Consider the following 24,744-nt stretch of genomic DNA (forward strand, 5'->3'; position numbering starts at 1 on the left):
GATATGTTGATTGTTGGTCAAAATTCTGTCAGAATTAATAGTTTGAAGAAACAGCTAAGTCAGTCTTTTGCTATGAAAGACTTGGGACCAGCAAAGCAGATTCTTGGCATGAAGATTACAAGGAATCGAAGAACCAAGAAATTATGGTTGTCACAAGAGAAGTACATTGAGAAAGTACTTCAAATGTTTAAAATGGAGAATGCTAAAGCGGTTAGTTGCCCTCTTGCTAATCACTTTAAATTAAGCTCAAAACAGTGCCCTTCTACCGATGGAGAGAAGGAAGAGATGGAAAAGATTCCATATGCTTCAGCAGTTGGAAGCTTAATGTATGCCATGGTTTGTACACTGCCAAATATTGCTCACTCAGTCAGAGTAGTGGGTCGGTTTCTTTCAAATCCTGGAAAGGAACATTGGGCTGCAGTGAAATGGATTTTCAGGTATCTTCGAGGTACAACCAAAGTATGTTTATGCTTTGGAGATGAGAAGCCAGTATTAGTCGGTTATACCGATGCAGATATGGCTGGGGATGTTGACTCGAGAAAGTCTACATCAGGATATCTAATCATATTTGCAGGGGGAGACGTGTCGTGGCAATCAAGATTGCAAAAATATGTTGCTCTATCAACAACTGAGGCAGAATTCATAGCACTAACAGAAGCTTGCAAGGAGTTGCTGTGGATGAAGAAGTTCTTGAATGAACTCGAAATTCATCAAGAACGATATTTGATATTCTGCAATAGCCAGAGTGCGATTCATCTCGGGAAGAATTCCTCCTTTCATTCAATATCAAAGCACATTGATGTTAGATATCATTAGATCAGGATGTACTGGAGATGAAGCAGTTGCAGCTTGAGAAGATCCATACAGATGAAAATGGATCAGATATGTTAACAAAGATTCTTCCAAAAGACAAGTTTGAATATTGTCGATTAGCTGCAGGGATGATGGAGAGCATGGCTAACGTCCCCACTTGAGTGTGCAGGGGGAGATTTGTTGTGGCAGTGCCCACTCAAGTGTGACCTGCACATTGTTTTGTTATTGGTGTGGCGGTGCCCACTCAAGTGGGACCCGAACATTGTTTTGTAATTGGTGTGGCAGTGCCCACTCAGTGGGATCCACACACGTGATGAAAGAAAAAAAAGGGGAGAAAACACGTTTTATACGCGTCTTCCTCTCCTATAAATAGGAGAGGATTTGCCTCATTTGAAACATACCAAGAAGCGATTGAAATCGCATAGTTTGAGAGTTAGTTAGTTTTAAGAAAGGGTTCTTAAAACTAAGGGTTTAGAAAAATAGTGAAGTTTATTGAGGTGTTTTTGAGAAATAATTTTTGAGTGCCACTATTTTTGTATTACTCTCTTTGTAAGCCTACTATTTTTAATAGTGGAAGAAATATTCAGAGTTGGTCCCGTGGACGTAGCCCTAAACAGTTAAAGGTGAACCACGTAAATTTCTGTGTGTCCCATTTCTATTTTTCCGCTGCCGTAATTATTTTTCGTAATTTTATTGCCAGTGCCCTAACAAATGGTTTTGAGAATTGAGCCTTTTTAAACCGTTCAAAGTCTCATTCTAACATATATTCTCTACTCTTCATACTAAAATAAAGCCCCTCGAAAAGGAATCAACAAAAAACAATACTGTAATGCGGCACTAAGTATTTGACAAAAAAAAGTATTATTTAGTCATTTTAATTTTTTCAAACTAACTACTTCGTTGTTTCTGTTTCAGAGAACCAACTAAAAGGTCCCTTAATAAAATTTACCAACTACCACTTGGTCTATAGAGATGAAATCGTTAGATCCCTTAAACAACATTGAGGATTCGAATTCTGGTGCAGTGAATGGAAAAAAACTGGTTGAAAGCATCGCCCCTATAATAGAGGTTGGAAGGGTCGCTTCCATAACGAGCCTACGCATAACACGAATTCGGATTGAATCCTGTGGAAAAAACTGGTTGAAAGCATCGCCCTCATAATCGAGATTGGAAGGGTCGCTTCCATAATGAGCCTACGCATAATACGAATTCGGATTAGATAATGAGCCTGCGCATAACACGAAATAAACTTATTAACTTATACAAGGGAGGAGAATAAGAAAGATGATGGAGTAACAAAATCATCTAAACGACGAGTCATCTAAAGTTGATTCAATTTTGACGATCCATTTTCTCTCAATGCATTTCTTCGGATCAATATTCTCAGAGGAACCTGATTCTCCAAAATCCAAACACAAATCCAAATCCCGCAATAATCAACCCCAAGATGATTCAGATCCAGACTCCTCGCCTAATCCTAAACTAAAAACACTGATTGTGGCAGTAGTGAGAGTGGAGGTGCATGGAGCTTTGGAGGTCTTATGCAATTCCAAAAACCAAATTTGAATCTGTAATCGAAATTTACCGCCTTGACATAAAGGAATTTGGGTCGGGCCTAAAGAAGGAGACCAAGGTAGCCCATGGATCGTTAGAGATTATGGGGCACGACATTGATGAGATTGCTAGCTCTGTGTTGAAAGGAACTGCCCAGTTCATTCTCTAAGGCACGGAAGCAATCATAGCTACCAATCACGAATCCAGTTCACCTGATAATATTGAGAAAAGCATTGCTAGTAAACAAAGCTTGAAATCGAAACCTTATAACCGCTTTGATGCTCAGGTATGGGCGATTCAAGGCAATGCGACTACATACAGTGATTTGAATGATTATAGAAATAGAAATTAGGATTCGTTTTGGAAAAGAAGAGAAAGAGAGTTGAAAATTTGCTTGATGAGAATGGTGCCATAGAGAACATATTTTGGGTACCGCTACGATGGTGATGATTGCATCAATAAAGGAGGATTACATTGTGTAGTGTGCTTGTGCATGCCAAGAGAGGGTGACCAGGTTTAGGAAGCTTGGTTTCACAAGGACTGCTTTGATGAGAGGACATATTCGTCTTTTCGCTTTAGACTAATTGCAAAAAAGGACTCATTTTGGACAGAAAGACTTTCTGGTCGGAAGAAAGTAAATTACTGAAACCATTTAATTGGTTGTCTGGAACAGGGGACAAAGTAGTTAATTTAACAAAACCAGAGGGATTCAATAGTACTTTTCTTAAATATTTTTTGTCAGGAGTATTGTAATGTTTCTTAATTTATAATGAATGTTTTTACATATTTCCATCAATATATGGCTATTTTTCTTTCAGCTTAACTTCTGTAATTTTTGATAAATTAGATTATATGATTTTGGCTTGATTTGATTTTATGCTGAAAGTAAAAAAAAAATGTTCGGTTTGATTTTTTTTTATTTTTTTCCCCTCATCTATGCTTTTTTTTTTTTTTTAAGGCAATTCTCTCATCTGCGCTTTATATGTATGAATAACAGGAAAATGACAATTTTCAGATGAAAGTCCATTTTATGCAAGGGAATTAAACATCATGGACATTTAAATTAATTTTTACAAATGTAGGAACAAAGTACTGAATTACGTAAAATATTAGAGACTAAAAAAAAATTTTTTTCCCCATAATAATTATTATTTAAAACCTTTAACTATTTATTTTATTTAAGAAATCACAATACAATATTTATTTTTCAATCGGGGCTGAAATCCTCGCTTCTTATACTAATTGTTTCAAAAATACCAAATCTAAAAGCTAACCTCTCGTTACCAATAGTAGTGCATTTAGCTTTCACATTGAAATTGCTGTTGAAAACAACACACTAAATGTTAAAAAAACTTATAAAAAAAAAAAATTAAGAACGCCATTTAACTGTTTCAAAACTCGTATGATCGAAAATAAATTTTACGACGGAACTCGAAGAGCGTGGAGCTCTTCCCACAGCACTTTAGGCTGCGTACATGATGATGATCTTCATGAAAATAAAATGTCTAGAATGAGGAGATGCTCTGAATCTGAAAATAAAGCCCTCTATCAAAATATTTCTGAAATGTTGTTCAAAAAAAAAAAAAAAAAAAAGACTGAAACGCATCAACTAACAACAAAGAGCCAAAAATAATGTAAGACAAATTGAAAAAGGGAAAAAGGAAAACAATGGACAGAGGCAATCACAAGTGAGAAAATAATTTAACAAAGCAAAGAAGACGAGAGTAACAAAATTGAAATCCTCATCAACTAAATATAGACACAAATAATCAGTCCAACCAGGATTGCCGGCTAGGTAAAGTGCTCCTTTGTATGGTTGCATTTGCTATTCACTCAAATTACTTGCCTTTTCCCTTACCAAGAAATCGGCATGCAGTGTGCAGATGACCTCTGTTAATTGCAATTTGAACGTCGCATCGTCGCTTTCCAGGAAAATGAGTCCATGAAATGCTTTTGGTAATATAATTGATCACATAATGACACACGAGCAGCTTCTTTCGTTTCCATTCTCAAATTCATCATCTGATAAACCAGTTTCACTGCCATGGCATCAATTTCAGAATTAGAACTTTGCCGCTAACAGAACAGAAATGTGATACTGACATAACATTCAAATTTGGTAATATCTCTTCTCCTATCACAATTTTTAAAATGAAAATGAAATACAGAACAAGAAATTTTGGATGCAGAAAGCAAGACTTTTACTCACAGCGTTAGACGATAATGTTTTACATATGAAGCACAGGCATATTTCACAGTTCACAACCAGAAATATGAGACCACATTTGAATGGGATACTAGTTACTCCACATTTGCTGTTTTCTTAATTTTATTTCATACTTTCTAACTTTAATTGAAAAATAATTTAAAAAAAAAAAAAAAAAAACTGCTCCAGGACACTAGTATCCTAAGATAAACTCAACAATATACCCCCACTTCTACTAAAGACCATTTTGACAAAAATCCCACTAGAAAATACCGATTGGAAACCCAAAAAATTCAAAAGCTTAAACATTTAAAGTAGTAAGACCAGGATATTAATTAACCAGTAACTCAAATATAGCTTCTCAAGTTCATCCTAATAACATAAGTGCTTCTTAGTGCATTTCAATAAGAAAACCTCACATGCAATATGAAAGCAAAATATGGCTCTAAATAACTAGACGCTTAAACAGGAATCATTTCTGACATGTACTGGCTTTTGTGCTCTGCTGGGTCTCTGACATCCTCTTGATGACCTATGTTGTGTTGAAGGGATATCTATATTACACAAATACTTTTTGCCTTTTGTGTTGCTGGCAATAATGGCAATGCCCCGTGCTATCTGTTTCCTATGTATTTCCGATCCTTCAGGCCCTTAAACAAATTGTAGAAAAGACACACCAATTCCTAGATTAACAATGATCGACAGGAGTTCAAATTTAATGCCTAAGAAAAAGTCCCATGTTAGTTACTAATATCTTCACGCATCAAGGCCACCATAACATACTGAGATTCTTCTGACTCCCATCCTTTTACACACATTGGAAGAGTAAGTCAAATCAACATTGTAAAAAGACCCTAATTTCTATGGTATGGTAAATTATCATTATTATGGTGCCTCTTGGTGAGGTTATAAAGAGAAAGCAATGACATGCATCAAACACAGTAGTTCGCGAAAATTTTAATTGCCTTATTGTACTTCATAGAAACTTTTTTGGTACATCAAATTATGAATCAGACCATAATATTTGGGGCCAGTATAAAAACGAAATACAAATGAATCAAATTTGAAACGATCACATGCATGAAACTGATATTGAATTTCATAAAATCACAATCACAGAAAAGCTCGCCATTTTTTTTTCCTAATCCTTAAAGTCTCATATGTAACACGGCACCATAAAGTTATGAGAACAGTTCATGCATTCGTCAAAACAATTTAATTAATACACATAATGCTTCGGATAACAAGATAACATCTACACTGAAGATGTTACCAAGCATTGTTGCTCCAAAGCTTGATTCAAATTCAGGATACAGGACCTCTTAAATTACAACTGAGATTCATACAAAAATGTGTTCCTTTTACTGTTTCACCATCCCGTCACTACTTGAGACCATGCTCAACTCCTACCTATTCTGAACCTCATTCTGCTGCAACTACTTTTCCTATTTTTCCTTTGGGCCAAAAAGTCATGCCCATCAAAAAATGGTTAGTCTAATAGGCCAACCAATCAGCACATAATTCGCCTCCATGAAATTGTATTCTAAATTCTCTCCCTGCTCTTTGGACAATAGCTGCTTAATGTGATGTATAAGAAGACTATTTGAACCATTAGGAGTGTACTCACCCTCCAGGAGTTTGAGAAACTTAAAGAATCCCCAAATGATCTCATAAAATATCTGATTTGAAGTTAAACTTATCTTTATTATGTAACCCATTTGCTGACGAGTTGAGAGAACATGCCACTGTTATATTTCAACCACAATCATAAACCTTTGGAGACTCTCACATTATGTTACAACAAGATTGACTAAACTAGCTGGAAATTTTATTTCTTTACTTCTCAGGTAATGGAAAATTAATTCTGAGCATCATCAGATGATGAGAATGCCCTGATCAGCCGATTCTCTTAAGATTGTATCAACAGTTCTACATATGTGTAAACACTTCTTATAAATAGAATTTAGAAGTACCAAATCTAATAAGATATACTAATAAAAAGAGGATGAATTTGCTTAGAAATCTGAAACGTATTTGAACATAGCAAAAACTAATAAACAAGGTGACTTACATAAATAACCAAGAAACTCAAAAGCATAGTGGTATCATCGTCATGCACACATATACAGTTTATGCTCATGATGCAATTGCAAGCACAAGATTTCACATATAAAAGAGATGTCAATGCGATACTTATTGACATACTTGAAATATGAATTAACTTAATGCATTGCTCATAATATTCCAACTTGAAATAAGAACATCCCCATACCTTGGCTCAAACTCCCTGATTTCAGCAAGTTCACTCCCACAGACATCTGTCCACTGCACTTTTCTCTTTTCTGTGTGACCACGGATATCAGTACCCTTGTCACCCAATGCATCGTGTTGATTACCATCGTCAACAGGACTTGGGACACTATTTGATCGCTTCTTCAAGCTACTCTTTAGATTAACTCTTCTTGCGTTACTATTAACCTCAATTTCAGTTGTACCATCTTTGCCCTTATCAGTAACAAGTGGATCCGGCAAGACATCCTGCTGCTGGGCAGGGCCTACTTTGAGAGGCGATGAAGAATCAAGCCCTGCGGAAGCGCGACCAAAGCACACAAAGGAGGCGCACCCGCGGGAAAGCCTGTTCTTCAAGGAAGCCAGCTGGAGGTCAGGATCAGGTTCGTTTTCCACCAACTGGTACTGATTCCACGGCGAAACTCTCATGGGTTTATCTTCGTGCTTCTGACCCAAGAGAAGAAGGGTCAGGCCCTTGCTATACCCAGAAGCTGAAGAAGAGAAGAACCCTCCTCCTTCCACTGCCAATAACATCAGTTCTAATCATCTGGTCACCAAAATATATAGTTTCGCTGTAGCTCTCCTGCCCTTTTGCAGTAATAATTACACCAGTCCTTCAAACACCCATATCTCACAGTCAGAACTCCAAAAGCCAGAAAAAGGAATATATTATCACATACACACACAGAGAGAGGGAGAGAGGGAGAGAGAGAGACAGAGAGAGGGGGAGACAGAAATTAAAATGATAATAACAACAAAAATCAGAATTCTGAAGTTTGCAGGGGATACTATGAACCAATTTCCCACTAACAAATAAGTTCAACGCATGGCAGTTGATCTGATGGATTTCAAAGTTTAATAATCCTAAGCGTGGAACCCCATCAACCATCTCATTACCAGAAACTTTAAATCTCAAAACCATAAAAGAAAGAAACAACCCACCAATAAAACAGTGGCAAAGAAAATTGCACTAATTTGAAATCTTAGCAAAGCACCAACCAATCACAGCTAGAAAATTCTTAAATTCCAGTGGATACTAAGTCATATCAGATATAGTCAACAACAGACCAGGTAAAAGAACAGGGAATTGGCAATTTGATCTTGAGCTATGACAAACCTAACCAGCATGTCAATATAACTTAAAATGCTTATTAAAAAACATAATGGAGATGCATAAAATACTAAACACCACCATTAATCATTAACTACCTCGAAATACACTAGAAGACGCTGAACAACAACAATGGCGGAACCAAACAGTTTCGGTCGGTGATCTAAACGCAATAACAAGTAAAAATTGAAATAAACAATTCGTTCTTAAATCTTTCAAGGAAAATACATAATTCCTGTAAATCAATAATAAATTTAACTAAAAAAAATCCTCAGTTAACAACCAGAAAAAGAACCTAACGATCTATCATTTCAAAAACAAAATTTGCTTAACATGCATCGCTTGACTTCACATCTTCTTTAAAGCTCAGTTTGGAATCTACAGCGAAAGTGGAACAATAATTGCAAAATCTAAGAGTTCGTAAAAACCAAACTTTCTTTAGTCATTTTCACTGACAAATTAAATTTACTTTCTCGGGAAACTAAGAGAAAATCCGATACCTGAAGGTGACGCCACAGATCTGAGAGAGAGATTCTCGGAGTCTAAAACGGCGGCGCCGGCATGTCGGCTCTAAATAAATCGGCGAGAATTGGAGAGGGAAAATAAAAACCGAAACGAGAATAATAAATAAAAAGGAAAATAACGAAATGAATGAAGAAAAATAAAAAGAAAAGTAAAAAAGATTAGGCTGACTACTGGTCCGAATTATTTAAAGAACGATAGGGATAGTGACTCCATGGCGCATGATAGTGATGGGTCCCTTTTTATATTATTATGTTTTATTTCCAATTTTTAATTTTTTAATAATTCATTATCTTTTTTAAAAAATTTTTGCTTCTCCTCTAATCACTTTTTGGGAAAGTAATTATAGAAGGGAAAGCATGCTTTTGTTTGGTTGCCTATGGCAGCTCTTTTGAGTCCACTCCTTTAACTAACTAATTAATTAATTAATTTAATACATTAACTGCATCTATCTTCTTCATCTTTGACTCTTTTCAGGAGTGCTTTTATTAAAAACTTTTAATGAATGCAAAACATTACTTATACTCCTCTTTTCATGGCAAATAAATAAATAGGTAAATGCTAAGCCTAAATTTTGATTTTTTTGATTTTTTTATTTTAGCTAAACTTTTTAATTCTGTCAATTGTAGCAGTGAATTTTTTATTTATTTTTTTGGTAATTATAAATTATTGATGTTGCAGTTAATAGGATTCATAATTTGACACCATTAGTACCTCATCACCACACCGTATAAAAAAATCTACATTATTAAAAAGAAGTTTAAACTTTGACTTTTTTTATTTTATCTAACTTTTAATTTTAACAATTGATGTTGTGAATTTATTGCTTTTTCTTGATCTTTTTCTGAAATCATTTAATTTTAAAATTTATTTATTTTAAAAATAAATTATTTTGGGTTATGATAATTTATGTTTTAATTTCAAAATTTTCAAATTTAAGTTAAATGGAAGATAGATAGTGTACTCTTGTGTTATAATGTTATTTTAGTATTTTGAAATTAAATTCTTATTTTTATATAGTATATTAATCATTAATAATTAAATAATAAATTTCAGATAATAAATTTTACATGATAGAGTAATATGATTTAATTTGGAGAATCGGTAATTGGCGTTCGTACTTCACACGACTGTATAATGTTTTTTTTTTTTAGGTGTAAAATATGTGTATCAAATAAATTATTAAAAAAATAAGGTGCATATGATGCATGTACAATATGATTTAAATAAATTTTTTATGCTAAAAGTGAAGCATCACTTTTAATATCATGTAAAGAAAAATAAGAAGACAAAAAGGTTAAATCATAAAAGAATATTAAAAGTCACTGTGTTTAAAACATAAAAATCATTAATAAGAAAATAATTTTTAAAGAGCTATTATATGTAAAATTCATAAAATTTATAAATCAGAAAGAGGTAAGTGACATATTTTCTCTTTAAAATCTTCAATTATTTCTAGTTAAGTCAAAACCAAATATTCAAATTTTACAGAGTTATACTCTCCAAAGAGAGCGTTACATTAGCATCAAATAAATCTCTATGATTCTCATATATATATATATATATATATATAACTAGTCGTATGCCTGCACGTTGTGCGGACAATTAACACTTACAAATAATTGATATAAATTAAATTTTATTAAAAAATATAAATAAATTAATATGATAAAAAGATAATATTTGTCAATTACCTTTTTTATAACAAAAACTACTAATCCAAATTTTTTTATATATTTAAAAAGTGATAAAAAAATTCTATACTAACAAATTAAAAACAATAAACTCACTTTCTTAGTTAAAATTAAAACAATAAATATAAATATTGCTTTTACAAATTAAAACAAATGCTCAAACCATAAAATTATCTGAATAGAAAAAGAAATAAATTTCATGAATCGTTAATCATAGGTGTCTTTTGCTCAAAGTATTAATTTTTATCGCTGTCTAAAAATAATAAGAATTTATGTGATAAATTTATTAGATATATTACTCATATACATAGTACTCAAAAGGAAGTTAGGATTTAGAAAAAAAAAAAGAAAATATAAATTATAAAATAAAAAAAATGTTATATCAATTTATAGTGTGATTATTAATTATTGAAAAAACTAATTAGTGTTCTCTTATTGTTACAAAAATTTATTATTTGGATCGTTAATTATTGTAAAAGAAAAAAATGAAGAGTTTTTTATTAATAAAATAAATTTATTATATGGTTATTAATTATTGAATAAAGAAAATGAAAAGTTTTATAAATTTGATTAGATGGTCTCCCACACTTTGCATGGAGGTATAGTATACATTCTTTTTATTTGAAATGTTAGACATGTTTGCTGATTAAATTTTAGGAAATCAAAATTTTTTTTTTGCAGATGTTACATGCACTTAGCAAATTAAATGGTTGGATAATATTATAACTGCATTATTATTAATTTAAAATGTAAGCTTCTTTATTCCTTATAATGATTTAGATAAAATAGTTAGAATATGTAGATATTGTTAGATTTTTAAATGTGAAGAATCTCTTATTTTTATATAGAATTAAAAGAATTTTAATTATATATAAGAACAAAAAAAATTTTGCATAAAACATCAAAATATAAGCAAGCTTGAGTATAGGTTAGAAAATTGGATTACAAAGTCAATTAGTTTTATTCATTTTCGTTCGATTCAGGTTGTTAATTTATTTTAGTTTGATTTTAGGTAATCCAACTTTTGTTCTTAAATTTTAGAACTTATAAAAAAATAAATAAGTAAATTTCTTCGAAGGCCATAATTGAATTTAAAACTCATAAGATTGAAGAACAAATCATAATTAAATAATAAATGAGAGATAGAAAAAAGTAATTAAAAAAAAGAGAAATATTGAAAATTTCTCAAACAAGATAAATGAAAATGCTAAAATGTTCGATAATTTCACTTTTCTAAGGAAGTGTCACATCAACACATTGCAAAATCTCTATGTTTCTCCTTTATAATGATATAATGATCATTCGAGAAATCTAAATTTTATATGATTAAACTATAATTAATTATGTGCCAAGTATGTATATGCAAGTAGCATGAACAACTCATATGATAATTCCAAATTTTTTTTAAAAAAAAAAGCTAAAATTGTAAAACAGATAAAGTTCGGGCTTTTTTCTTTTAGCCTTTTTTTTATTGATGTGGCATAGTGATGTGGTGCTAATGTGTTATAGCCTCTATTATTTTTTGGCAGAATACATGGTTTATCAGTGCATGGTTTATCAGTATAATTAATATCTTTTCATCATTAATGTTCTGATTTAGCAATTAAGCATGGATTGTGTCTTCTTTACTAAATCATGTTAATTCTCTTAATCTCAACTATTGATCATTTAAATGAAATGTAACAGTCTGATTTTCTTTTAGTGTCGGTAATAGTGATTTACCGATCTGTGAATAGTACCATCGGTCTGGGACTTGGTATTATTTTAGTCCGGAAAAATTACTTAGGAATTTCCTTAATATTATTATTTTTTAAAATGTTAATTACTTGCCTCCTTATGAAAATCTAACCACTTCTAATTTGTGATCTAGCTTTAATAAGTGACATAAGACGGTGCTCCGGCACCGATTGTGGTATCCGCCGTCTGGTTCTCTGGGATTGGCCGGTGGGTGTTACATGAAATTTCATATATAATTTGCTAATTTCATTCTACATTGCACGAGGATTTCTTAATCAATTCTAATAGAGAACAATTAGAACATTTTTCCAAATTTACCCAGGTGATGAATCCTATCTTAATTACAAGTATCTCTATATAATTTCTACTATATTTAATTAATCATTGCTTATTATCTATAAATGAATAATGTGAATGAATAATCAAAACATAATTATCCACACAAGATAGCTTAGTAATTTTAAGTCAAACGATCATTTACACAACTATCACTTAAGTATTCCATAGACATAGGTAACTCTCCAAATAGAATTCTCATGCAGGTCAATTTAGTGAACTTGTTCAAATAACAAGCACCTACATATTAGTTCTAGATATCACATATATCTCAACTTATAAGAATAACTGCTTCCCTTCACAAAGGAAAGAACATAATATGTGTCAGTCTCAACAACTATAATAATCGTCCATTAATGAGGGAAAAATTGATCAGAAATATTTAGAGACATTAATTTAATGCAAAATAAAACTCATAATTTTAATCACATTATAATTTATTTCATAAATGCAATTTTTGATTTTGAGACGTCATTGTTCGTATGAATCAATTTTCAGCTTCTTTTTGACAAATTATTTTATTGTTCTAGCCCGTTTTAAATGCGATTTTGATTTTCCATATATCATTGGAAAGCTCAAATTTCTAATTTCTAATATAACTTGAATCACTCAAAAATTTCATTTATAGCTTGAGATATGACCAACTAAATGAAGAGAAGTTATTTTTGAGCTCTCTTGATTTACAATGATTAAGCACTCGGTTCGTAGTCCATTTCAACTTGGATTTCAATCTACCATATACCATTGGAAAGTTATTTATGTCTAGTTTCCAATGGTAACAAGTTTATTCTAAAATTATATCTATGGAAAGAGTTATGGTGAAAATAATGAACAAAGGTCACCTTTGACTTTTAGATTAACATTCAATTCTTGACCAATTCGCTACCGGTTTGAACCTCACTTCTTGTAACTGCTTTGCTATGATATGAAGATATAAAATGCTTATAGATGCCCTCTATCATGAATTTCAAAAGGATTTGGCAGGAGTGGTGGTGATGAACTGAGTGTTTTTTCTGCTTTTAGAATTTATTGTAGTTGAAGTTGTTATTGAATTTTATTTTTTAGAGTTGATTATTGAGCATATCCTTATATTTGAGCTTAACTTTTATAGGGTACAAGACAATTATCAAAACTTCGTGCCCTCAATTGCTCAAGTATATAACTGCTCAAGTGCAGTTATATTAACCACTCCTGATCATGGATTATGCAGACGGTTTCCTGGTATCTTTTTTTAAACACTTCTTGACAACTCCTTTAGCTTACATTAATTTAAAAGTTGAGTCTCTAATAATATTTAAAAATCTAATTAATTAATTCAAGACTAAATAAGTTCAATCCACAACTCAAAGCTAGAACCCACAAAAATTAAAATATGTTGTAGACAGAATGCAAAGTTTTCATTGCAAGTTGCAGCCAAAAAAATAGAAAAGAATTGATGATGACCTAGTCCCACCCTAATGATTCAATGACCAAAGAGCCTTGATCACTTGGGATGGATCAACGGACCCTGACCTGCTCCCTTTCTAAAGTTTGTTTGAATATGTCAAATTAAATTCTTCCCCTTTATTTCTTTTTTTTTCTATATTATTTTTAATAAACTAAAAAGAAATCAAATTAGTGCTTTAGTGGCCAGTGTAAAAAAATTCTGGATATATAATAATAATAATAATAATAATATATTATTTTATATTATTTTTTTCTTAAATATTTAAATCTATTAATTTTACTTTAGTTTTTTTATACATGGGAGATCCAATAGACCGAAATAATACTATGTAGTACATAGCAAGAGATAACCCTCCTCTCAAACTCTAGATCTCTTACTCTTTACATCTTTTACAAGGTGTAGAAAGACCAAGCATGATACATTTGATTGACTTAATTTTATTTTAGTTTATATTATATGTAAAATTGATATTAAATGAAAATGGTATAAATATATACTTTTAAAAATATTTATTTCAAAAAATAAAAAAGAATAAAAATTGAAAATAGATAAAAAAAATCCAACCCAACGTAGATAAATAAAATAATTCTTCAAAATTTAGGTAAATAAATTCCTTATTGGCTAAATGTGAACATGCCACAAATCCCATTTACAATACAATATCAGATTTCACTTTTAGCTTTTGAAAGTTAATAGAGCCCTAATAAATAAAATAATTATTTACAAAATTTTGTTTCTTTAAATATCATGAGAATGAAAAGAATGAAAACGAAATGAACATCAAGCCCATTTTTTATGGAAAAATTACTATTACATCCCTATATATTTATCAAATACATTAGTCAAGACCTGTTTTTTGTAAAATACATGATTACATCTCTAAGTTATGGTTCCGTTAAACATTTTAGTCCTTCCATTTACTTTTTTAATGTTTAATCGTGAGTTAAAGAACTAAAATGCGATCCAAGGGGAGAGAGTTTTTTTAGACTAAAATACTCTCACTATCCTCCCCTCTCTCTACCTTGCTCTTTATTTTCTCTCTCTTCATTTCCCTCAGCCTTCCTTTCTTCTTCAGTCCTCAAAGCTCACTGCTGTGGGTCTCGTATATGTATGGAACAACCCAAGAAGAGGGGTGAATTGAGTTTTCTAAAAATATTTTTGAATTTAAAAACAGAATATCAAATTCTAAATGCAGCGGAAAAATAAAGAACTTGTGAGAATAAATTATGGATTAGAACTTCCTCACAATGTTCTATTTATAAAGAATAGAAAGACTAAGCAAAGTGCAGCTATTGATTAGAACTGCTTCACAATGTCTTATTCAATATTAGAACTTCTTTATGACGGAAAGCTATTGTATTTAGAACTTCCTCATAAAGTTTAGAAAATCATATAAGACTGTGTGAGAGACAGTTATTGAAATTAGAACTGCTTCACAGAGCCCTAACCAGGTTTAAAAAATAGATTAGAAACCCAAGTAGTGTAATATACTGTAAATAGAAGAACTATTTAGAACTTGGTATATTCACTTATCAGAATTCCAGAGTTCTAATGTTCAGAGAAGATAAGACTTATTACAGTTTTCGAACATCAAATTCATTAACAAGTTTAGCATTTCTAAAATATAAACAAAAGTGTAAGTAAAGCAGTATCAAGCGAAACTTCAGAAATTAAAAAGATCAACACAGTGATTTATAGTGGTTCGGCACTAACTCGCCTACATCCACTCCCCAAGACTCATCTTGAGATCCTCAACTATGTTATCTCTTTTCAAGGGTAAGAGACAAATCAACAGTACAAGGCAATAGATCAACACATAGATCTACCCTTTATCCCACTAGATTTTCCAAAGGTTCTAGTTAACCTCAACCCTTTCTGTTTTTGGCAGAGTATAGAAACTCAATTCAAGACATTAAAATCTCACACAAGGAGAAGGTCGCTCGATGACCTCTTTCACAATAGCTTCTCACCTAAGCTATTACACAAATGTTTATCAAATAAAAACATGTCTACTATAGATTACAAAATCTAAATAGACAGAAAGAAATGCACATATAAGCACAGGAAAAACAGTTTATCAGATTAGAAAATCGTTTAGAACACAGAACCGTTTTTCAAAAGTAGTTATAAAAATTCTTTTCACTTTAAAGATAAAAACGTGAAGTGTAAAGATGAAAAGAAAAATGGGGTAGAGAGTAAGTTTTGAGAGATAAAAAATATGATCAATGAGAGAGTGCTCTTAAAACGAAAACTCTTACTTCCACCCAGTTCAAAACGTGGAAGCTCCTTTTTTATAGAGAGATATGTGGCTCTCGCTTTCGGAAAGAGAATATTTTATTTTGAAATCAGAATATCTTCTTTCCTTATTTAGAAGATACAAAAATCTTAGTTACCAAAAATTTATTTTATCCTTTTTGGTAAGTGAATAAAAGATGATCTTTCCTTTAAGCAAAAAGATTTTCGAAAGCACCTTTACTTGGAAAATATTTTTCGAATAAGATACTACTTACTAAAAACGAAAAGATACAATCTACCTTCGTTTTAGGTAAGAATATAAGTTGAAATTCTTTAGATCTTCAAAAGATATTTCCGAAAGAGAAAGTGTATGATTTATTACCAAAATCGTTTAGATATAAAATCTCTTTAGTTTTAGGTAATTAAATCATTTCGATTCTTAAAGCATATTTTCGAAAACAAATTTTTGACGAAAGAATTTATTTTGAAGAATCTAATTTTCGAAAAATATTTTTGATGAGAGAAAAAATTAATTTATGTGCTTATAGATGAATTTTCTCTTTATCCTATAATGTATCCTAAATGCCTAACCACTAGGGTCTTCCAAAATATCTTCACACACATTATGGATTTTGTAGGACTTGCCTTGTACGATTTCTTTCCATAAGAATTCTGCTTAAAATAATATTAGCACAAATAATAAAATTTAAATTTATTTGTTTTGTTTTAATCATCAAAATTCCGAGATTAGAAATTGACCCTTGAGCCAACAATCTCCTCCTTTTTGATGATGACAAAACCAATAAATTCTGCAGATATAAAACATGTGCTCCCCCTAAATTTTATGCATATAAGTTCTAAGCATGCCAAAAGATTTTAACATGAAGCAAATGTAGAACATGTATTTTGCTCCTCCTGAATCGATGCAATAAAACTCTTTGTGAAAATGAGAACTAGGGAGACATTTTAGAAAACTAATTTTAGAACTAAAAAAAATAGGCAAGGTATTCTAAGTTCTAATAATCAGAGCATAAGTATTAGAACTAGCAAAGATAGACAGGATATTCTAAGTTCTAATAATCAGAGCATATGGTCAGAGCAAAAGAATAGAATGGAAACTGATATTAGAAATAGAACAATAAAATCTTATGTCCAACCTGCAGAATAGTCGTTAGAATAAGAAACTAAGTTCTAAAAACACTCAGTTTATCATATAAAATATAGCTCACCAAAATAAAATAAGCATCGCAGATTAGAAGATAACAAGATATAAGTACTTTGGTCACCAAGTACGTACCAAAATAACACCAAAATACCTGCATTCTCCCCCTTTTTGTCATCATACAAAAGGGTTAGAAAAAGCTCAGAGCATAATAAAAGAAAATTAGAACAGAATTCCAACAATATAACCTACAAAGATAAAGTAAAATAAATTGTTCACAACACATGAAAACTGATTAGAGAGGCTTAGGATCAGTTCTAAGGCTCTTAGAACTTCTCAAATTTTGAGCTGGAGCAGTTTCAGAAGAACTTTCTGGCCTTTTTGAAGACGGATGCAATGGAGGCTTTCTTCCATGAGTCCTATGTTTGCCAGCAGTGTGCTTGACCCTCTTTGGTTTCTCTGAGGTAGGAGTATAGGGTGTTCCTTTAACTTTAGAGTAGCTAATTTCCTTTCATTCACATCCTTCATTCTTTCTAAGGTCTCAATGAGAGACTGATTCTGTCCAATTACAGTCTTGCAATGTTTTATTGCCTCATCAAGTTCCTTGTTATGCTCTTCTATTAGCTCTCTCTCCATCCTTCTTAGCATAGCTTCCCTACTCCTTCGAGCTGATAATGTCTCAGATTCTTTCTCTGTTTTAACCTCAGCAGATTTTTCTTCATCACTTATTTCTAGCTTTTCTGTCTCAGCATCACTGACTTCCTCAACTGTCTTTCCTTTTTCCATCTTCTCAGACTCCTTTTTCTTTTCTGTTTCTTCTTCCTTTTCTAATTCTGCTTCTTTCTCAGCAGCACTCTCCTTTTCCATCTCCTCCTTCCTTTCTTTTTCTTCTTCTCCTGTTCCTTCTTCTAACTTCTTTTCTTCTTCTTCTTCTGCTTTCTCTTCTGACTTCTTTTCTTCTTCTTCTTCTTGTTCTTCTTCTTCTTCTTCTGCTTCCCCCTTCTTTTCTTCTTCCTCTGTTTCTCCTAACTTTGCTTTTCCTTTGTCTTCTCTCTTCTTCTTTTTCTCAATCTCTTCTTTCCTTTCCTTTTCTTTCTCAACTTTTCCAACTTCTCTTTTCATTTTCTTTTCTTTTTCAGTTTCTTCTTTTCTCTTCTTTTCTTTTTCCTTCTCTTCTTTCTCCTTCTCTTCTCCTCCTTCTTCATCTTTCATTTTTAATGACCCACTGTCCAACTTTGAAACACTAGAGCCATCACTCTCCCTTAAATCAACATTAAGAAACTCAAACACTGGTGTAAGAATCATTCCGTAGGGCAACTTCTTAGGGTTGTTCTGCATCTTGTCAAAAATAATATGACACAGATTGAAGGGTTTCTTCTCAACTATGTGCCACATTATGCACAGCTTAACCTGGTTCACATATGTGAGTGAGGCACTCTTGGGATAAATGTAATGTATAATAAGTTTGTACAGCCATTTCATACTATCTGTCAGGTTTGAGCATTCTATTGTACCCTGTTTGTCTGCAGAATCCTTTTTCACAATCTTCTTCACAAATTCTTCCTTTTTATAATCACTAACCCTAGAAATATCCTTAATCTTTGTCACCCTAGACCCAATATTTGGCACATCAAAAATCTTTCCCAAATCAGTGTAAGAAAATGCTTTGGTCTCACCTTTAAACTTAACAGAGATCGACTCTGTTCCACTCACTTTAAAAGAACCGTAGAACTCTTTAACCAAACTTTCATAACACAGTCTGTTCAGAGACAGAAAACTCATCTAGCCTTGAAACTCAAAGAGTTCCTTGAAATCAAACTCATTGCTACCAAAGAATTTCCAATCAATCATATATGAACGCATGAGAGGATATGAAGAAATGACAGATTTACCTTTGTCGCGTGCCCAAACTGCTTGTTTCTTTGAAGTAGCAGTTTCAGTTTTTACTTTGTTTGGTTCCTCTTCTTGTTTTTTCTGTTTCGACTCTTTTTGCTCATATTTCTTTGAAAGCTTTTTCAGGAGTTGAAGTTCTTGCTCAGTTAAGGAGTTGGATGAAGAGGTGGAGCTTGATTCGGCCACTGTTGAGATTTTCGAAACACAGAACAGCTTAGGGTTTTGTTAGCAAGAAGGCGATAGAAAGAATACGAAGCAGTTAATAGGGAAATAAGAACACTTAAGTGGCGGATGAAAAAATAAAGAACAGTTTTTAAAGGGAATTCAAAACGACAAATAGGATAAAAGAAATAAAATAATAAAAAATAATAAAATAGTGAAACCGCCAAAACACTAGGGTTACGAAACATAATAAAACAAACACATATAATAAATTAACTATTTTTGGATTTAGTTTAAAGCAAGATTCTGATAATGACATTAGAAAGACATATCAGGGAAATATGCATTTTAGACAAAAATCGATTTTCACACAGAACAAAAATTAGAACATAGCAAGTCATTTATTTTCGAATTTAGAAAGCAGTTTAGAACATACTTACAGAGTTCTAAAGTTACGAGTTTAGAACTAACATACCAATTTCTCTTCTAATTGAGCAGAATTGACTTTCATTCAGAGGTTTAGTAAAGATATCTGCCAATTGCTTTTCTGTGAGAATGAACTCAATTATTATGTCACATTTTTCTACATGATCACGTATGAAGTGATGTCTGAGTTCTATATGCTTGGTTCTAGAATGCTGAACTGGATTCTTAGATAAATTGATGGTGCTTATGTTGTCGCACTTGATTGGCACTATTTCTAATTTCAGTCCATAGTCTGCCAACTGTTGTTTGATCCATAGAACTTGTGCAACACAACTTCCAGCAGCAACATATTCTGCTTCTGCAGTAGAAAGCGCAACAGATGTCTATTTCTTGCTAAACCATGATACAAGGGCGCTACCTAGAAATTGACAAGTCCCAGATGTGCTTTTTCTATCTATTCTGCTTCCTGCAAAATTAGAATCACTATACCCAACAAGATCAAATGTATCATCTTTAGAATACCACAGACCCAGATCAGAAGTTCCACAAAGATATCGTAATATTCTCTTTACAACAATTAAATGAGATTCTTTGGGACACGATTGAAATCTAGCACATAGACAAACACTAGAGTGTATATCTGGTCTGCTTGCCGATAGATATAGCAAAGAACCAATCATACTTCTAAACAGCTTGATATCCACGTCCTTACCTTTTTCATCTTTTTCTAATTTTGACGATGGACTCATTGGTGTACGACATACCTTGGCATTTTCCATTTTGAATCGTTTCAACAATTATCTAGTATACTTTTCTTGATTAATGAAAATTCCATTTTCACATTGTTTGATTTGAAGTCCAAGGAAGAAGTTTAATTCTCCCATTATACTCATTTCGAACTCACCCTGCATAATGTTAGAAAATTCCTTACAAAGAAGATCATTAGTAGAGCCAAAGATTATGTCATCAACATAAATTTGTACAACTAGAATGTCATATGCTTTATTTTTTATAAATAGTGTTGTATCAACCTTTCCTCTTGAAAAACCATTTTCCAATAGAAACTTACTCAACCTTTCATACCAAGCTCTAGGAGCTTGCTTCAAACCATAAAGAGCTTTAGTAAGTTTGTAAATATGATTAGGTTTATCAAAAATTTCAAAACCAGGAGGTTGTTCTACATACACTTCTTCATTTAGAAAACCATTTAGAAAAGCACTTTTTACATCCATTTGATACAATATGAAGTTTTTAAAACATGCAAATGCACAAAGCATTCTAATGGCCTCAAGTCTAGCAACCGGGGCAAAGGTCTCATCAAAATCGATGCCTTCTTCTTGGTCGTACCCTTGAGCCACTAATCTTGCTTTATTTCTCACAACGTAACCTTGTTCATCAAGCTTATTTCTAAACACTCATTTTGTTCCAATAACAGAATGGTTTTTAGGTCTACAAACAAGTTTCCAAACTTGGTTTATCTCAAATTGATTTAGCTCTTCTTGCATAGCAAGATTCCAACTTTCATCATTTTGAGCATCTTCTAAATTTTTAGGTTTTAATTGAGAAATGAAAGCAACATTACCAAAATATCTTTTAAGTTGAGCTCTAGTCATCATCATTTCTGAGGGATCATCCATAATGTCTTCTTGAGGATGATACTTATGAAATCGTCATTCTTTTGGTAATTGAGAATCTTCATTTTCTGTTTCTGGCATTTGACTTTCAACTATATTCTGATCTTCATGTTCTACTTCTGGTTCAGCCTGATTATCATTGTTTTGCTCGCTTTCTGGCTGTTTTAGTTGTTTTGATTGTTCGTTCTGCTTTTCATGATCAGAATCAAAGCCCTGTAGTGTTCTATTCTTGCGTTCCACCACTCTATTTTATTGAGGTGTTCTAGGTGCTGAGAAGTTATGGAAGATTCCTGACTCGTTGCAAAAAGCATCGAATTTCTGATTTTCAAATTCTCCTCCATGATCACTTCTAATTACTGTGATGTTATATCCTTTCTTATTTTGTATTCTCTTGCAAAGATGAACAAACATGTCATATGACTCATCCTTATTTCTAAGGAAGAGTGTCCAGGTGAATCTAGAGTAATCATCTACAATAACAAATGCATAGAATTTTCCTCCAAGACTAGAAGGAGTAATTAGATCGAATAGATCAAGGTGTAGCAATTCTAAAGGTCTAGACGTAGAAACCATGCCCTTGGATTTGAAAGATGTTCTGGTTTGTTTGCCCATTTGACAAGCATAAAAAATGTGATCTTTTTCGAATTTTAACTTTGGCAAACCATGAACCAAATCTTTCTTAGACAGTTTAGAAATAAGGTGCATGCTTGCATGTCCAAGTCTTCTATGCCATAACCAACTAGAATTATCAACAGAAACTAAACATATATCCTGGTTATGCATATCAGAGAGATCTACTAGGTATATATTTCCAAACCTTTTTCCAACGAATAAGGTTTTATTATCATGCATGTTCTGAACTTCACAATGAGAAGGTTCAAAGATCACTCTTCTATTTTTATCACAAATCTGACTAACACGTAACAAGTTATAATGTAATCCTTCTACTAAGCATACATCTTCTATTGAAGGATTAGAACCTACCACACCAATACCAAAAATTTTACCTTTTGCTTTGTCTCCAAAGCTTACCGTACCTCCCTTTTTCTTTTCTAATCTGGTGAACTTCTTTCTGTCACCAGTCATATGCCTAGAGCAAGCGCTGTCCATATACCACATTTTTGTCTTCAGTTCACTCCTTAGGCACACCTGAAAAGATCAAGCAGATTTAGGTACCCAACTCATATTGGGTCCTGGAGGATTAGTGGTAACAAGTGCATTTAGCTTACTATGATTTTTCTTTTTGTTGAAACTTTGATAGCATTTTTCTTATTAGAAACACGATTTAGTTTAGAAATGCTATCATAGCTAGAACTTGTCTTTTCTTTAGAAAACGATTCTAAAATTGATTTTAGAATTCTAATCTCAGTTTTCAAAGATTCATTTTCAGAATTCAGATCTTTACATTTTTCTTCAAGATTTGTCAGATTTTCAGAAAATCGATTATTACAACTTTTAAGATCTTTGATTTCCGTGATGAGATCTTTGCATGTAATTTCTTGATAAAAGCATCTTTTAGATGGCTACTTTCAGATTTTAATTTTCTGAAATCTGTCTTTAGAACTTTATGCTTTCTAACAAGCTTTTCAAACTCATTGCAAAGATTATTGTAAGTATTTAGAAGATCATTTTCTGATTCAGGTTTAGAAATACTTACAGTGCTTTCTTCATGCTTCTGGACTGTTGCATTTGTTTCATTGATTTCAGCTTTCTGTGTTGAAGTCAGAGTACTAATTTCGTTGAAGTCAGAGTACTAATTTCTTTGGAGTGAGAATCAATAGTAGCCATTAGACAGATATTAGCAATTTCTTCTTGATCACTGTGGCTTTCAGGATTAGAATCATCTGAATCACTCCAAGCAGCTACGAATGCCTGCTTCAACTTCTCTTTTGTTGACTTCTTTTTCAATTTAGGACAGTTAGGCTTGATATGTCCGGGTTTGTTGCATTCATAACAAACCACTTTAGAAGGTTCTTTCTTGGGTAAGTTACCATTTTTGGGTGGGAAGTTCTTTTTGTTAAACTTTTTCTGTGGTCTTCCACTCTTTCTATAGAACTTTTTAAATCTTTTAGCAACAAGTGCTAAATCATCACTATCAAGATCAGAAGAACTTTCTTCACTAGAGTCTACTCTCAAAGCCAGTCCTTTCTTTTTCTTATCTTCTATAGTCAAAGAAGATTTCATTTCTTCTGAAACAAGACTCCTATAAGATAATCATAAGTAACGGGAGTCTCTTTGTAATTCATGACAGTTCCTATAGAATCCCATTTTTTGGATAGAATTCTAAGGATTTTCTTAACAAGCTCATATTCTGAAATTTCCTTATCGAGAGTTCTCAAAGGATTAACTATATTAGTAAATCTAGAATTTAACTCTGCAATAGTTTCTCCTTCCTTCATACTAAACATTTCATATTCTCTCCAAAGGATATTTATTCTAGATTCCTTTACTCTATCTGTACCCTCATAGGTAACTTTAAGTTTTTCCCATACCTCTGTCGCAGATTTACATCCAAACACTTTGTTGTATTCTGTTGCATCTAAAACACAATGAAGAATATTAATGACTTTTGCATTTATAGCAATATCATTCCAATCAGCATCTGTATATTCTTCTTCTGTTTTTCTAACAATTTCATCTCCTACAACTTTCATGGGAATACGAGGACCAGTGATAACATTCCTCCAGCAGTTTATATCAACTGATTTCATGAAGTTCTCCATTCTAGTTTTCCAATAAAAGTAATTAGAACCATTGAACAAAGGAGGTCTAGAAACAGATCGACCTTCTAAAGAAGTAAGAGGAAGTGAGGTTGCCATGGGATCTTATCTCTTAAGCGGTTAAGCTTCGGTAAGTCAAGAGCCAAGGCTCTGATACCATATTGTGGCTCCTGTATATGTATGGCACAACCCAAGAGGGGGGTGAATTAGGTTTTCTAAAAATATTTTTGAATTTAAAAACAGAATATCAAATTCTAAGTGCAGCGGAAAAATAAAGAACTTGTGAGAATAAGTTATGGATTAGAACTTCCTCACAATGTTCTATTTATAAAGAATAGAAAGACTATGCAAAGTGCAGCTATTGATTAGAACTGCTTCATAATGTCTTATTCAATATTAGAACTTCTTTATGACGGAAAGCTATTATATTTAGAACTTCCTCATAAAGTTTAGAAAATCATATAAGACTGTGTGAGAGACAGTTATTAAAATTAGAACTGCTTCACAGAGCCTTAACCAGGTTTAGAAAATAGATTAGAAACCCAAGTAGTGAAATATACTGTAAATAGAAGAACTATTTAGGACTTGGTATATTCACTTATCAAAATTCCAGAGTTCTAATGTTCAGAGAAGATAAGACTTATTACAATTTTAGAACATCAAATTCATTAACAAGTTTAGCATTTCTAAAATATAAACAAAAGTGTAAGTAAAGCAGTATCAAGCGAAACTTCAGAAATTAAAAATATCAACAAAGTGATTTATAGTGGTTCGGCACTAACTCGCCTACATCCACTCCCCAA

General features: G+C 32.3%; 1 protein-coding gene across 1 annotated transcript; it reads right to left on the reverse strand.

The window, feature by feature from the left end:
* Positions 1–4,036: 4,036 nt before the first annotated feature.
* LOC105635485 (uncharacterized) lies at positions 4,037–8,655 on the reverse strand. Its single transcript, XM_012218557.4, has 3 exons — positions 8,474–8,655; positions 6,846–7,476; positions 4,037–4,406 (listed from the first exon to the last, which is right to left on the reverse strand). Exons 2-3 carry the CDS (start codon positions 7,394–7,396, stop codon positions 4,337–4,339), a joined length of 621 nt encoding a protein of 206 aa, XP_012073947.1. The 5' UTR covers positions 7,397–7,476; positions 8,474–8,655; the 3' UTR covers positions 4,037–4,336.
* Between the last annotated feature and the right edge of the window lie 16,089 nt (positions 8,656–24,744).

The sequence above is a fragment of the Jatropha curcas genome, chromosome 9 (genome assembly GCF_041381405.1).
Source record: "Jatropha curcas cultivar XTBG-Jc1 chromosome 9, XTBG_Jcur_1.0, whole genome shotgun sequence".
NCBI classification, from domain to species: Eukaryota; Viridiplantae; Streptophyta; class Magnoliopsida; order Malpighiales; family Euphorbiaceae; genus Jatropha; species Jatropha curcas.

Coding starts and splice junctions, on each gene's coding strand:
- LOC105635485 (XM_012218557.4), bottom strand. CDS start 7,396: ATGTTATTGGCAGTGGAAGGAGGAGGGTTCTTCTCTTCTTCAGCTTCT. Junction 4,407..6,845: donor ATCAGGGAGTTTGAGCCAAG/GTATGGGGATGT, acceptor ATGCCATGGCAG/TGAAACTGGTTTATCAGATG.